Raw genomic sequence first — 17,471 nt, 5'->3', positions numbered from 1 at the left:
CAAAAATACCGTACATAATTAGTTGGATTGAAATTTGTAGATTCAAATATAGATATATATGAGAACGTGAGAAAGAGAGAGATTTTTAATATTAAGAATTTTTGGAGGGGTTATTTGTCAATATTGAAGACAAATAAATTAGAGTGAAGACTTGGGAGGAAGAGAAAAATTGATGTAGTCACTTGGACATTGATGAACATTGGGAGAAAAAGATGATAGAAATTAAATGTTCAACATTGACTAAATATGGATTTCTTGTGGTTTAAATTGGTTTGAAAAAATTGGACCTTATCTTTAATTGCTACTTGGAAATCAAGCACAATAATTTCTTTTTTTACTTTTTCTCAATATCATTACAATTTGAGCAATTTTCATTTGAATATAATATAGTGTTGCAATGTAGTCTATAAAAACATTCAACCAAAAATTGGCCCAAAAAAAGCCCAAGTGTTCATTGTTTTTGGGCTAAAAATATCATATTGCATTGAGTTTTTAATATAATTTCTTATAATTATAAAAATGACTAAGAAAAAGAATAACATAAACTTATTTTTGAGAAACAACAACTTTACTTGAAAATAATGACATATTTTTTTGTAACCCACCTTTGAGTTAAGCATTATTACATTTCACCCCCAAAAATTACACTTTATTTAAAGATTTGTTTTTAAGAAAATTATGAAATATCATTATCAATCCTTCAAGTCTTTATGGTACTGATCTATCCACTGTTTTATAATCTTTTATTTCATTTTTCCCTTTTGTTCAATTAACCATTTTGGATCATCTTTGGTCGCCGCACGAAAATCCACATGATGAGCTCCTAAAAATAAATAAAAATTAATAAATTTTTTTAATAAACTTTATCATTCAAATAAAAAACGTTTTATTTATTCAACAAACCTTGTTTGGTGACAAGAGCTATTATGCTTGGTGATATGTTCTTAAGCACTCTACAAAATAAATAAAGTTAATGAGGATATAAAAGTAATTTTAGTAAATATTTATCACTAAGAGGAAATTATAACTCTTACCCTCCTCTACTCCAAGGATCTCTCAATCCATTAGAAAATATAATATTGCTTCCAAATCTCTTAAGAACTTTTTCAATCCTCTGTTTCATGAAATAAATTAGCCAATACATATATATCTCATAAATTTTTTTCATCAATAATTACATGCTTTCATAAAACTTTCATTTTCATACACACACTATAAAAAGGAAAAAAATAAAAATAAAAAAATAAAATGAAACTAGATGAAATATCTTTCATATATTTTTACATATGCATTCTTATTTAACATTAAATCTATATATATATATATATATATATATACACACTATATATATATCTCAATTTATTGGAGGAGAGTATGTGTAATTTCATGTTTTAAATAGAACATACAGATATATTGATTATTATACATACAAAAAATCTCAATGTCAATAGTCTCTTAGCCTATTGTCAAGAGCATTCATTTTGAGGAAGACTCGAGATTAAACCCCTAAAAGCTCGATAGAAACGAGAACACATGTGTGTTAAGGCATTAAGTTCATGCCTGTGTATGTCCCTAATTTCTCCTAAATTGAGGGTGTGTCACCTATTTGTTAAAAAAAAATTCTCAATTTTTTTAAGAAAATCTATTAAGAGATATAGATATGTAATTTCAAGCTTTTATACATGCATACATACAACATATGCTCAATTTGTTGGAAACACAAAAAGGGGACATATAAGGTTAATTTCTATATTATTTTTAACCAAGGCATATATATATATATATATAAGATACTTACATGGCCACCATACTCTGTTGTGATCCAATGTGGTCTTGGTTCAACACCATACTTAAAGTTACATGATGCTTCAGTTTGTTTATAATCATAGCTTGATGGAGGAAACATGCTTTCATTAGAGCAATTCATTGGCATCACCATCTCTGTGCATGCCTATATATTTCCAAACATTATTTATATTCCATTTATTAAACCAACAAAAAAAAACATTTAATTGTCTCTTTTTCCTTTGTCTTTATTTTTTCTTTTCAAAACTTTTCATAATATATAATATATGGAATTAAAATCATGGTATGTCATTTCAAACACAAGTAAATATAAAACAAATTAGAAACTATTTAACACAAGTAATTGAATGTTTGTTTTTATTTTTTATTTTAACAATTATTAAACTTAGGTTATGTTATATGTGCTGATTTTTCTCACTTTCACTTTTTATCTGTCATTACAATAAAAAAACTCAATCCATTCCAAAAATACATGTTGTTTTTAAAGAGAAAAAATTCATTCCAAAAATAATTATCGTTTTACAATATCAAGACAATATTTATTCTTTTCAATTTTTGTCCATTTTTAATTTCTTAAATTACATAAATAAATAAAAAAATATTTATAGTCCAAAAACATTGTTCAAGAGAGGGATAGTTTTAGTAATTTGGTTAATTTTTATATTAAATTTTAAATAATTTAATATTATTTTTTTAATTCTTATCGCAACAACTTTAAACAACATGTATTTAAAAAAATAGAAAGAGTACTATTTTTATATAAAAAATAATAAATAAAAAATGATATAAATATATATATATATAATTACCTGCCAATTCCATCCACTGAGGCCATGAGGATCACTTGAGCCTTCAAAATCAAAGCATTTAACATCACCAGAGTGATTATAATAAACACTTGCAGCAGCAAAAACTTTGTCAAGCTTGTTTGCTCCTTTTGGAAATCCATCAATAATCCTACACATCTACATTAAAATTCACAAAAAACAATAATATAATCCATTAATCAAACAAGAATGCAGTTTTATCAGTCAAATATAAACTTACTAAAATTATTATAATAATAATAATTACTTAATAATAAAAGATATTTTTATTTATCCTTAAAAAAACATGTGCAATTGCTTTATACATATTTTTATAAATGATACTTGCTTATATACCTTCTAAAAATCAATTCAATTATTTTATAAAGAAGTATAATGCCTTTTTTTATTATTTAAGTAAATATAATTTATATTTTTTTATGATAGTATATTAATAATTATATTTTTAATTATATAAAAAATAATTTTTTTCTAATAATAATAATAACTAATAGACACAGCACAACTATTTGATCTATTAACATCAGATCTCCTGTATAAGTTATTCATCCCATCTGGAGAGACAGGGCATAAGTGTTGTAGAGTTTAACTCCTCACGTGTGTCTGTCCCTAACAAGTGACTTGTCCATATTTATTAAAAAAATAATAATAAATAATAAAAAAAAAATACCTGTTTGACAGGGTGGGCAGGAAGAGAAGCCATGAAATTTGCAGGAGTTGGATAATCAACCATTGCTGTGTATACAAATGCAGTCCATAACCAGTCCCTGACTGAGTACACTGACTGGAGTTTCCTGTATAATTTTTCAAAAAAATAATTCAAAAATTTTAAAATCACTAATATATATATATTTCTATATATATATATATATATAATTATTAATTAATTTTAATAAATTTAGATTAATATATACATATATATATATATATATATATAAACATAAAAAGATAATATCACAATCCACATCAATTGTTTTTAAATCTCTATCACTCTACTATTAAAAGTCTAAAAAGTCTTCATTCCATTCAAGCAAACAAAGATCAATAACATCTTTTTCTATAAGAAAAAGGTGCCAATCAAAGCCTAAATTTTCTAATAAGATTCTTTGGACTTTGGCTCCAAGATGCACATGCTTTTTTTCTTGAAGACAAGTATTAGTGTGCTCCACTTTGATGTTGAATTTCAAATAATTTTGTTTTTCAATCAAAAACAAATAATAAAAAAATAAAATAAAAATATTCAATAATAAAAAAATAATAATAAATAATAAGAAAATGAAACAGATCTAGATCTAATGAAACTCACTTGCAACTTCTAAAAGTCTTGCTAAGCTGGAGCAAACCATTCTTTGTGGCAGCCACTTGCATCAGTACATCCCAACTCTCTTTTATCACTTCAAAACAATTCATGCTCTCATCCTAAATCATTTATTATTCCCAAAATTAAACAAAATAATTAAACATTTCATAAATAAACAAACAAACAAACAAACAAACCAACCAACCAACCTTGTAATCTTGAGAAACAGCATCATAAAAACTACTCCAAGGAACAATTTTATCAAACTGTAAAAATTGGAGCTGATGATGCCAACGCTCCCATTGCTATATGTGGATACTTCAATCTAAACCATGCAGCCAACACTATTCCAACAAAACAAAAAATCATTTATATATATATATATATATATATAAATAAAGTTATCAATGACACAAAAAGATCCAGACCATCGTCGCACGGATTAAAAACAAAAAGAACAAGAGCATATATAAATATATATTTATATACTTCCTCCATAAGAGCCACCAAAGACGACAACAGGAGCAGCCTCGGCCGAAAGGTTATGCTTCAAGCTCTTTATAAGCTCGGCGTAATCAGCCAATGCTTGTGTAGAAGTGAGGTAACCAAGAGTATCAGTAGAAGTATAAGAGTCATTACCGAATGGTAAAGATTCACCATAAAAGCGATGCTGCAACAAAAGATTGATATCAATATAAGATATTAAACAAGCAAAGAGTGATGATGAGGAAGAAGGACCTCAATGAAGACAAGGAGAGCATTGAAGGTAGGAGCAATGTCGAACATGAAGCCGGTGTTGGAGGTGAACCATTCGATATCGCCTTCATTGCCGGTGTAGACGAAGATAGGGGAGGAAGAAGAGGACCAGAAGGTGGAGTTGAGGAGGTATTTTTGGGAGAAGAGTTTGGAGGAATTTGGAGTGAAGGTGAAGTGGTCTAGGATTTGAGGGAAGTAGTGAGTTGTAACTGGTAGTGAGGATGAAGATGGTTTTGTTGGTTTAGAGTTATGGTTAAGAGATTGTTTTAGGGTTTCAGGGAATGGTATGGAGATAGAATTCACACTTGTTGTTGTTGTGAAGGTGATGATGATGATGATGATGATGATGAAGTTAAAGAGTTGATGTACAGATGAAGACATTTCTCTTATCTCTATCTCTTCCTCTATCTGTATGTGTTTGTGTGTGTATATATGTGTGTGTATAAATATAATGAAGGAGAAGAGAAATGAGAAGAAGAAGAAGAGGAGTAAGTTTGATTTTTATTTAAAATAAAAAGAAAGATAAGAAAAAATAAGAGTTTGTTTGTTTTGTGGATGAAATTTAGGGGGTTTGTTATGTTTGTTGCGATACACATGTGAAGTATAACTCCATTTTCTATGCAATGGTGTAAGAAGTCCTTGTGTTTGTCCCTATTAAAGTGAGTAATTACTAGCATGCCCTTGTTGTAGAAGTTTTATGAATATATATATATATATATATATAATCCTCTATTAACATTTATAGGTTAAAAAATCTATAGAAATCCAATTATCATCTCGTTGGATTTCGATCCAACGGTTGAATTATGGATAATGACTTTGGATAAGAACAAGAGAGTGGGGTAATTTTGTCTTTCAATAAAAAAAATTATCAATTACTTTATAAGTAAACAATATATACTAATTTCCGAAAGAGTGTTTCCTTTGAATGACTTGGAGGTCAAGAGTCAACAAAAAGGACGGCAGATTTGATTTTATTAATGATTTAAAATTTTGTTTTAGAAGTAATTTGTCAAAAATATCTTCTCTAATTTCAATGTAGATTTAATTATGTCTTAAATAATTTAACCAAAAGGTCCAACTTAATTGGGAATTGACAAGATGCCCAACATGTAATGAGTTGGCTATCAATCATACTTAAGGGGTCATCTCAGCTATAAGCTTAGAGCAAAAAAAATTAAATTCATGTCCCCCAATGTTTGGAATAGTCCAAGTCCCAATAATTAGTATTAAATTAAAAGCATTTTTTTTATTAAGGATTAGCTCTTGATCCAAATTAATAATTCCTCATTGCCTCGGGTATTGGAATCTACAATAGTACTATAATATTTCTTGCTTTGACTTTATATATATATATATAATGTATAGACACTCTCCTAAAATTTTAATATAAAAATAAATTAGTGATATAATTATTATATTTTTACCTCTAAACAGGATGCTTGTCATAATAGATATTTAAATTAATTATTTGTTCAGTTAAATGACTATGCAATGGTCCAAGATTAATTATGAAACAGTACGGTAAAGAAAAACGTGCAATTAAAAAATAGTTTTATATTGATTAATTATAACAAATGGTTGAAGCAATCAATAATTATGTCCAAGAATAGTATAGAATTAATAATATAAAAATATAATAAAATAAAAATAAAAATAAAAATAATGAATTGAAAAGGTAGATCCCGTGAGTGAAATATTTAAACTTTTAAGTAAAAAAAAAGATCAAAGTTTTAGGATAGAATATCCAGGTTATTCCCTATACTCTTTTCATTTTGTCATTTTAATCATCTTACTTCAATTTAAGTTTTTTTTTAATCCCTCTACTTTTTAAATGAATGCAATCAATTTCCCCATCTACTCTTTGAACATGCCGATTAATAACTTTTATTGCTCATACATTCTATGGTTCATATAAGAGGTAAAGAATTTGCATTATTTTTCTAAATTATGTATGGTACAATGATTATTATGAATGAATTGTGTAGAGTATATTATATACTTTCATGATTAATACAGTTTTGAGGACTTGATTACATTCATTCAAAGAGTAAAAAATGATTTAAAAAAAGCTTAAATTGAAATAGATGGACTGAAAAGACAATAAAAAGAATATAAAAACTAACCTTGATATTCTACCAAAGTTCTACTTCAAGTCTGATCCAAGAGACTGGACAAGAAGGAATAAAAACTCAAATAAATGATTGCAAAAGGACAAGCTCAATGACAAAATAAAGAAAAACACTCCCTTGTTGAGATGAGACATAGATTCCTCTCTTGGGATTTCTACTTGTTTTTTAGCTCTTTCTTTTTCCTTTTTTTTTTTTTTAATTCATGTTTATTTATTGTTAAAAAGACTTGATGATACCGCCATCATCCAAGCCCCCCAAATAACCCAATTTTCATAATGATGCTCGAATACATACAATTCAAAACTATTTCTTAAATCCTAAACTCTAAAAAAACTACTAATGTTGACTTATTGTGCCACCTCTAAATCAATCCAATCTAATATGCTAATATACAAACACATATATATAAGAGCCGATTATCTAGGAACATCACTAGGTTTGAAATCTATGGACTAAACAATGGCAAACCCATTCTCCATAGCTGCAAAAAACAAAGCAACAACTACCTATAAATATTCTATATCCTACCGAGGAGACCACATCAATAATAGCTATTATATCATTATCTAATAATTGTTATAGGGATGTTAATAAATTTAAAATCTAAAGACATCCTTTCCTTGCCTATATATCTATATATAAAGTCAAGCTTGAATAGGGTTCAGATTTGGATAAAACTTGGACCTGGATCCATTAACAGGGTCCACAAAAAATGAGTGTGGGAAGAAGAAGAAAGGTGAAGGAGGGACCAAAAAGAAAAGTGATGAGAGCATGCAAAAGTGCCAAGCTGGATGGCACAAAAAAATAGTTGGTGGTGGTGGTGGTGTGGGGATAACTTAGCATCTGCAGAGTTGGCAGTTCAATGGATTCTCTGTGAACAAGATGACAAGCATGTAGAATTTTTGACAAAAACAATGAATGCTGCCTCCCTTACAAGATAGAGATCACTCCCCTTTTTTTCTTTTTCTATCATTTCTATTCAAGTTTAAATAAAGAAAATAATTAATAAATATATACAAATAAGTAATTCTCTAAAGGTGTACATATGATCCCTTGACGAATGGTATTCCATTTCCTTCCCAAATACCAAACCAGATATTATAAGTGTCGATTTCTTGAACCTTTTTATATTCCAAATTATCTGTCCACATATCTAATTTAACTTTATCAACCTATTTAAATGCATTATTCTCCACAATTGTTATCTTCAATACACAATTTTAATGGATGGAGAGATAAACGGGAAAAATGAAAAAAAAAAACTAAATGTTCCTAAAATTTTTAATTCTAACTATTCTTCTTATTTTTCGTAAAATGGTTAAAATGAACAGTTCTAAAGGGACAGAAGGAGTAATGATCTATGTTTGATTGTGGAGTTCTAGCATTTCTAAATGCAATATAATCATTGTAAAGTTTTATATTAGTGCACCATGACCTAAAAAAGGAAAAAATATATATATAATCTCTAATTTGTGTGTGTATATATGTATGCAAATTTTGGTGTTTTATGGGTATAAATGTAATTATGATTTTATGAGGGTATGAATGTAAATGCCCCTAATAGATAACAGTATCTGTTTGGTTGTGGAGTTCTAGCATTTCTAAATATACAACAGAATCACAGAGTGAAGTTTTATATCAGTGCACAACCTAAAAAGAAAAAGAAAGAATGAAGAAAAAAAGCTAATAAATTTCCATTTTCTAATTTTGGAAATTTTAAAGCAAGAAAGAGAAGTGGTACAAAATAGAAGACAAATGCAATATAATACAAAGAGAGGGCAAGATAGAAAACAGAGATGCCTGACAACTGACACCCTTTACTAGTACTCAATTTAATAAGGATTATAATAATGAAAAATTATTTAAAAAACTACAAAGATTCAACAAAGATTGAGACTCAGAGATACTAAGTCACAAAAAAGATGTTATCCTGATTCAAATGCTGAATACTAAATATAAAGTTTGGTTAAAGAAGCTTACCTAACTTCCTGCTTGACTTGCATCTTCTTAACAAACATGATAGGGATTCCACAGTGTACATTTTCTTGTTGCAATTGGTTTCAATCTTCATAGAATCAAGAACCATAAATCAATCAGTAATTATGTTGCATAACAAGTTTCAGATCAATGTAAATTAAGCATTTGACATGTTTAATCTAAAGGAAGTCAAGTACTAACATTGCTTTGTGACCAAGAAATTTCTTGGAGTCCTCTGCTGCCAAACCTTAGTACTAAGCATGTTTGACATTCTCTGAACTTCCAAAATTAAGGTGTCAGCATTGTAGCCGAAACGGAGAATAATAAATATATGTTCAGATAAAGAAAGCTTACCTGAGTTCCATAATGAAATTGCAGTTTAATCAGCATCAGGGGAATTCCTTTGGTCCTTGACACAAGCTGTAGAAATTAAGAAGAATTTTTGAAGAAACAACCTTTAGTAAATTTTGTGCTGAAATAAGGCTCAATCTTCAGAGGATCAACAATTACACTAGTTCCAAAACAATATGCATTCAGTATTAGCATCTCTTTGCACCATCAGAACCATAGTGTATAAAAAGAAATGGAAATTTCTAGGATACCTTCATTACCTGAAGTTCTTCCAAGCTTTCAAATTTAATGAGTCTGATACACTGATCCTGCCATTTGAATTATTGTATATAAAAAGAATGTGAAATTTCTTGGAACTGTTACTCTGGCAGCCTGGCTGTTCTGGTTCCAATTGACAATTACCTAGCAAGTCACTGCATTGCACATGTAATGGGATGTTTTCATGGAAAGAATTTATCCCAACACGCTTAATTATCGCAGTAGATCACCCATAAAAAACCAATTAACATGATTATACTCATAATAAGACACATGATTTATAAGATATATAGCAGAACAAGAATAAAATTATTAGAACACCAAATAGTTGGTAAACCTGTTAAAATGATAATTGGAGCTGTAGATTAAAAAACACTGGAGCAAACCATAAATGTGCATTTTACATTGTATAAAATCATCAAGCTTTAATAGAAAAGGCATGACTAGGAAAATTTATTTCAAGATTAGGAAAATACCTGGCAATCAAACAAGAAGATAAACACCACAGAGAAGCCAGAACTAGAAAAACACAACCTGATGAATTGTTAGAATAATAACCCATCCAATAAGGTTCACCAGTACAGAACAAAGAAATTAAATTCAAGAATCAAGTCACATAGCATTCAATATTCCTCATTCACATTGAGTTACTCTTATCACATAAAATCGTTACCCAGTGTAGGAAATGCAAAAAAGGTTACTGATAATACATATTTCTTTTATAAGCCACATACAAAGATAAGCAAGTCAGACCACAGTTCCTAATCAAGACTCAAAGAGTCATTGCTTCACTGGAACTATTAAAATTCCCCAAATGCACAGCAGTCAACAATTTGAGTGAACAAATCTTCTCCATAATTAAAGATTTCTCACTTCAAACATCTATAGAGAATCACACTGAATAATCAAGAATTGGCTGAGATGTTTAGGTATGCAAACCACACATCAAAATGGAGGCACAAAAATCAAAGAGTTGCAAACCATTTCATGATTATAAATTCAATTTCACTAACATATCGAAATCCATAAAGAACATTCGAGGATGAGGTCAACATGTATACCAATGCAAACATCAACAAGATAGAAACATAACAAAAGTGTGAGCAGAGAAGACCAAATACAAGCCAAAGAAATTTAAAGAACACCTGAATACAACATAGAATTCATGACAGACTTGTCAAACCCCCAGAGAGATCATACAAGAAATTCCCATTTCAGGAGTCAAAATAATCCATCATCCATGACTGATCTTAGTTTTCTCATGGTGAACCCCCCAGACTTATCTCAAGCAAAAAATAACATTCAGATTAAATTAAAAATAAAATAAAATACAGTGGCTTGCTAAAGGCCAGAAAGAAAAAGACAACGGAAAGAAAAAGAAAGAAAGAACAAGAGAAAGAGAAAGAAAAAAAGAAAGAAAGCAGAAAAAAGGAAAAAGACCTCGAAGTCATACATTTTCAAGCTAATTCACGATAAATTTCCAATATACCACTCAACTGATACTATCGATATGATCCATCTCACAGATAATACCTGAATGCTCAGAACAATGTAACTTCAATGGGGATACGACACCAACTCACTCAATTTCAATCATCAACCATAGTTTAACCAAACAAACAACGCAACCACTCATTCTGATGCTTTTCATTACAATTCTTCATACGACCATTGTAATCAGTAGCAACAGGTTAACACAAACAAACTAATTAAAAGGATAACCAAACATTATGATTAGCAAGAAATTAGCTCAATCATTCTCTCATCTATACCCAAAATAAACAGCATTCCATCAACAAGGTATCAAAATATAGCATTTGCCATGCATCTCAAAACAATGAAACACATCACTATGTACGAACTCAAATGAAATAGCAATCAATTAAACAGTAGGGCTCTGTAAGCATATACTCCAAAAAAAGCAAATAGAACAAGCTTAAGCATTAGTCACACATCTCAAAATAAGCCAAAAATCATCCATATGAACTCAAACAAATAGCAAACAATAGAAAAGTAGGTACCTGTAGCCATATGCTCCAACAAAACCACTAAGACAAAATCTAGCAGAGAGGAAGAGAAAAGGAGAACATTCTTCACAAACAAAATATAAATCCCAAACTTTCTCAATAACAAACTATTGACAAGAGTACACATCCCCCATGCACTAATAACCATTATCTATCAGTTACCAAATCAGGAACACGTAATTGAATGGAAATTAAGAACTCCAACTTTCATATTAGTAAGGAATAACATAGCTGAAACAAAAGAAAAGATGCTACATTTACCATCCAAAGCATTTTTTTCATATCATCAACCTCAAAATCTTATTACTAGTTTCCTATTTCCCCATTTATATTTTTCCATTTCAATGACCACTAGCATGCCCATTTTCAACACCAAGTCCATAAAGCACTCCGGCATACCTCTCAGTGGAGCCACTGAAAAAGCATTCCTTGAGCTTCCTAAAGGTGCACGCTGTCAACAGGCTATCAGACCCAGCCTGATGACAAATCCCAACCCTATCAACCTCAAGCAACTCCGCGAGCTTGTTCAACCCTCCATGCAAACTATTACAAAACCTCATCAAATGCTTGATATCATAAACTCTCGGGAAGTATATGTTGATGAGCTCAAAGAATCCGGCTTGGGTCTCGGGCAAGTTTTGGCAAGTCAGCACCTTCAACAAGTATCCGAAATCATACCCACTGTGGAAAGTAACCCAATGGATGGAATCATTAAGGACAATGCCGGAAGACATCAAGAGCTCAGCAAAGCGCATAGAATCAACGCCCTCCTCACGGTTCTTGATAAGATCGATGCCAGAGGAGGTGAGGAGATCGATGGAGTCATGGGCGTAGATGTCGGAGTCGGGATCGAACTCACGAAAGTTGAACTGCCAGACAAGGAAGCGGCCAGAGGAGGGAGAGGCGGGGAGAGAGCCATCAGCAGCGGAGAGAGTGAGGCCGAGCTGAATAAGCTTCAGGATGTCGACGTTGGCCTTGAGGGTGAGGTAGTGGTAGTCAGCAGTAGAAGGGAAGGCACCAACAGGGCGAAGAGCAACACCAGGGAACTCCGTATCCATGGCGACGTAGGGGAATTCGTCAATGAAGGAACGAATGAGGGCGAACTCGTCTTCCAGGTTCTCCGCCCATACATCTCGGATCTCAATCGTCTCGCTGCTCGGAAGGATCGACATCATCGGAGAGATCCTCAAATTGAGATCAGATTTCAACGATCTCAACCCTAAAAGACTTTGAATCAAAAAAGAAAATTGAATTCTCGAAAGCACTGGAAATCAAAGGTGGAGATGGAGAAGATGGAGAAGCTAGGTGATAATCTCTATTGATCTTGTTCTTCGTCTTCGTCTTCGTCTTCGTCTCAGGAGCTAGGGTTCCGCCATGGATGGCGTGGAGGAGATAAGAAAGGGAGGGAGAGAGAGAGAGAACACTAATCGAAAGTGGAAGAGGTCATAGTGAACAACATGAATACGCCCCTGATAAAAACTGAAATTACACCTATACCACTCATTCATATATATATATATATATATATATATAATATATGAGGCCGCGTCATCTAGATTTAATATCTAAAAACGTAATCTCAAAATACGTGTATATATATATATACACACACGAAGGCCTCGCATTGACAAAGAAATTCTCATCTTTCTTTCTCTGACTCTCTCATTTTATGGTGCCTCGACCCATGGGCCTGGCACATGACAACTAACTTATCTCTCTTAGTTCTAGAACCAAAGTTATTCCCTAGTTCTCTCCTATCATAACCTGATATGTATCCCCCAACCACAATGTAAAAAAATAATAACATACATATCAGACTGTCGATAGAGAGAACAAGAGAATAATCTGGTTCTGAAATAAGGCGAGATGACTTCCGTGACAACTCGCCGAACAATCCCGAGAAGAAATATCCGCCACTCAACACTCAAAGTCACCATAATATTAACAAAATCCCTTGAAATGAGCAACTATACCGAATAGAAAATATAAAGATAAGTAGGGAAAACATCAATAACATAACATGATAATATAGTTAAAGAATTATACAGGTCATGAATACAACAAAGTTTCTAAGAAACAAGATGAGCAATAACCCATGCATATAAAGTTCAAACACACTAATAGATCCATTTCCATATACAACAGGTTCATGCTCAAAAAAATAAATGTACATGATGCTAGAAATGAAGAAAGACAGAAAGTGAATGCCTAGCACTCCACCTCTGCAACACTATTGGTCGCTGAAAGCTTAGAAAGGAGGAAGAGAGTGAGGAACTGACCTAAGTCACTCAGTGAGTGGATTAGCATAATCCTAGTGGAATACTCCAAATAATCGATAAAATCTACAAAACTAGGCTTTTTTGCCATAATACAAAAAGATTTGAATATATTAGCATATAATAGCATGCACAAGTGTAATAAAAAACCTATTGATAGCATTAAAAAGAACTCTTTTGCTCAAATGAAAAGTTTCAACATTCAAATCTCATGAATCGTAAAAATATGAGTTTTAAATCATAAAACATAATACTAGTCATCAAATCAATTTACTTTCCAAATAATTTACAATAGATTACATCTCAAGGTTACTTTCCATAAAAACATAAGTTCCTTTTAAGATACAAAGTCTGCATCGCAAACAAACTAAGTAATGGTCCAGAAATCCCTCTAAACTCTAGCCGTAGCCGCAGCTAGGTTCAAAGCCGTCAAGGTTCTCATGTCTTTGATGCTGACCTATCGATCCACAGAGTAGTGACTCCGGCATCCAGATGAATATCCAATCAGGACTCTACACTTCAATTAAACTGAACCAATAACTCAGCCGATCTTCCACGCCACCTCAACAGGGATGGCTATGAAGAATGCCTACTGTAGCAGGATGTCACCAACAAAAACAATGCAATACAAGCATAATCTCTTAAAGTCCATATCCAGGACAACATTCAAATATTGAAATCAAAAGCTATTTCCATAATTATCAATGCTAGAAGCATGTGTGCATAACCAAAGCCCCATAAATCGTTTCAATTTAAGATATAAAGATCATATAATCATAAACATATTCAATCAAACATTAAGAGTTTTCTATATGGTTCAAAAGCATAAGAATTTCTATCCAAACTGATCAAAATATTAATTCAATGAGATAAAATCCATAAAATGCTTTCAAATAGAGTAATAGAAACCTTTAGATAATATTCTAAAAGAGCTATACAAATCATAAATCCCATTCACTACGTAGGCAATTAAATTCCCATGAATGCTACTCCGCCAGCTCCTTGTCTCGAGCAAAGCTTTCACCTCCTAGCCAAAGCACAATCACAAAGCAACAAACAAGAATTAAACAAAGCAAACCAAAAACAAATAATACCCTAAGTCACACTAACGTGCGACTCTAAACCGGTTCTAGGGTTGGCTCAAAATTAGGTTTTCAAGGTTTCCCATGCAATCCTAAGGATCTGAAAGCTTCACGCAAAAGCAAAGAATCCAAAGAAGCAACCAAGTCCTACATGTGCTACAGTAGAATAACCCTGATCTACAATAACCATGGTTTTCCCTTATAAAAAACTGGTTCTAAGATACACTCAACCACGGAAGAACAACCAAGCAAATCAACCTGATAAATCCTAACAATAACAAGTAAGAAGAAGAACAAGGATCAAGCTTTTTCCTTAAATCCACAACCTAACCATAGCTCCATCCATAGTTTCAAGAACAAAGGAAACAAAGAAAAAGAAAAACAAAGAAAAGATGAAAGCTCACCTCTAAAACCAAAGCAAGAAGAAGAAAATGTCCTCCAAAGCTCTTCTTCTCCAAAGGAAAGCCAATTAAAAGAGAGGTAAGAAAGAAGAATAGAGAAACTAGGGAGAAAAAGGAAAAGGTTGAAGTTGCAAATAAATTCTCGGGTTACTACAGTACTTGAGCTACAGAACCAAATAAAATCTACAATGTTGGGCTAAAATTGTTACAATTTGAGGGACGTTTTATGAACGTCCCTAGATGACATATTCTATATATATAAGGTTGGGTTATCTGTGAACGTTTTATATATTTTTTATCTACGAACATTCGTATTTTACAGTCTATTTCATATTGACCGGATGTGTCATGAGATATACATAGTAATTTTAATAAACATTAGAATGAGATGCACTGAATAGTAATCTTTATAAAGAGTGAAAAAAATGGAATAAACAATGTAGCACCTCTAATGAATTCTGGATCATCGGATCGTTGATCGCAACAGTAAACATTTGATCCGAGCTGTCCAAACTCATTTGCACCCTCCAAGAAATATAAAACTCATACCCTCTCCATCAACCAAGTACAATTACTTGAACACTGTTAATTACTCTGTTTCACTCTCTCTCTCACACCCATTTCTTTCTGTTTTTCTCCTTTTGCTTCTCTCTTTCTAGTTTTCTATACCGTGGTTGTTCCAACGTCTACATATTAATTATTAAATCATATTATAAAAATAAGTGGAATGTAAGTTTTTTTTAAAAAAACAAAAAAAGTGCGCATATATAAACAACCTTAAATTTTTAATAAAAAAATATTTTCGATTTTTCCTTTTTTTCTAAATTATGGAACAAAAAAATAAAAGATATGGAATAGCTAAGCTCAAAATTAAAAAATAAATATGAATATTAGTAGATAATAATAACACTTCTATACAAATTAGATTTATATGATACAAGAAAAAAAGGAAAAACCAGGCTCTATGTTTTTATCAACACTTAATAACAGTGCCAGGAAACATTTCAGGACCTATAGAAAAATTTCCCAATGCATTCAGCAACATGATGTTTAATATACCACATAAAACAGAATACATGTCAAATATAATACAAAATGCAGAAAAAAAAAATCAATGTGCTTTATAACACTCAAAGTAAGTAAAAAGGATTCTTAAAAAATGAAGATTTTGCAATGAATCATGATTAAAATGCAAGACAATACATATAAAAGTATAGAAAAATTTAATGCAGAAACAAAATATAGTACAGTTTATGTTGCAAGTGCTTTGTAACTTCAAAGTATCAAGAATTATAATTTAAGTTCCCAAATGATAAGTGCATTCAGAATACAAAAACACCAGAGATCAATCCAAATTGAGTACTATCCATGTTTGAAATTCACTGGAACTAACAAACTTGAACTAAGGTACTGACACTATACAAAAAGAATGAAAATTTTCCTGCACATTTTCATCCTTCCAGTATCCAAGTACAGGATATTTAACAGAGAAAATTTTATCGAAACATGTTTACTAGTTCAAGTAGCACAAGCATACTTGTAAAATAACACGAAATTGAAAAGAAACAAACGAGAATGACAATTAATATCGTAGAAGAACAATTACTGTGTAAAAATGAGCATTTAACTTATATTCAAACCTACAGGCTTTAACATGATGTGCATAACCAAAACAATTTATTTGAGGATTACGAACGTACCTGGCTGGCAAATGAGAAGATAACATCTATCTGCAGACATTGTTCGCCAGTACTGAACTAAATAAAAACTCAGATTTGAAAGAACAGAGTTAATGTATTTTAAAAGCACCATCACAAAATATAAAATTGATAACATTTGTGGAAGATCCAGCAGGTTTCTGATAATCCATATTATCATTTATATAATGCATATAAAACTAATAAGAAAGGCATGTCGAACAACAGTTGCGACTCAAGTCATTACATTTAAAACATCTAGGGTGAGTTGCTCTGAATAATCAAGGACAGGTTCAGATGTTTATATGCATCAACCAAAATAATGGTGACATCAACTGCAGAGAGCTTAGAAACATTACAAGATTACAAATTCAAACCTATCTATTCACACAAAATAATCACCAATGAGATCAGATGTATAGTAATGCACACTTTGCATCTCAATTGAAGAATCAAATATAGGCCTGAGTAATTGAGAGCATTTGGTTACAACATTGATTTGATGAGAGCCTTGCCAAAGTCCCATGATTTTTTTATTTCAAACACCAATATGATCAATTAACCATGCCATGATTTAATTT

The 17,471-nt window shown here is 31.2% G+C and overlaps 1 protein-coding gene, 1 long non-coding RNA gene and 1 pseudogene across 2 annotated transcripts; all 3 read right to left on the bottom strand.

Annotated features, from left to right (window-relative positions):
* Positions 1 to 692: 692 nt before the first annotated feature.
* On the bottom strand, positions 693 to 5,153 carry LOC120269442 (annotated as a pseudogene).
* Positions 5,154 to 6,471: 1,318 nt separating this feature from the next.
* Positions 6,472 to 9,077, bottom strand: LOC120269315. Its single transcript, XR_005539130.1, has 3 exons — positions 9,000 to 9,077; positions 8,802 to 8,886; positions 6,472 to 6,859 (listed from the first exon to the last, which is right to left on the bottom strand). It is a non-coding gene; the product is annotated as an uncharacterized LOC120269315 (long non-coding RNA).
* Positions 9,078 to 11,514: 2,437 nt separating this feature from the next.
* Positions 11,515 to 12,868, bottom strand: LOC120269486 (probable CCR4-associated factor 1 homolog 7). The gene has a single exon (XM_039276818.1). The coding sequence runs from the start codon at positions 12,607 to 12,609 to the stop codon at positions 11,776 to 11,778; it is 834 nt and encodes a 277-aa protein (XP_039132752.1). The 5' UTR covers positions 12,610 to 12,868; the 3' UTR covers positions 11,515 to 11,775.
* Between the last annotated feature and the right edge of the window lie 4,603 nt (positions 12,869 to 17,471).

The sequence above is a fragment of the Dioscorea cayenensis genome, chromosome 9 (genome assembly GCF_009730915.1).
Source record: "Dioscorea cayenensis subsp. rotundata cultivar TDr96_F1 chromosome 9, TDr96_F1_v2_PseudoChromosome.rev07_lg8_w22 25.fasta, whole genome shotgun sequence".
NCBI lineage: Eukaryota > Viridiplantae > Streptophyta > Magnoliopsida > Dioscoreales > Dioscoreaceae > Dioscorea > Dioscorea cayenensis.
The sequence above is the reverse complement of the archived record's forward strand: the minus strand, read 5'-3'. Positions and strand labels throughout refer to the sequence as shown.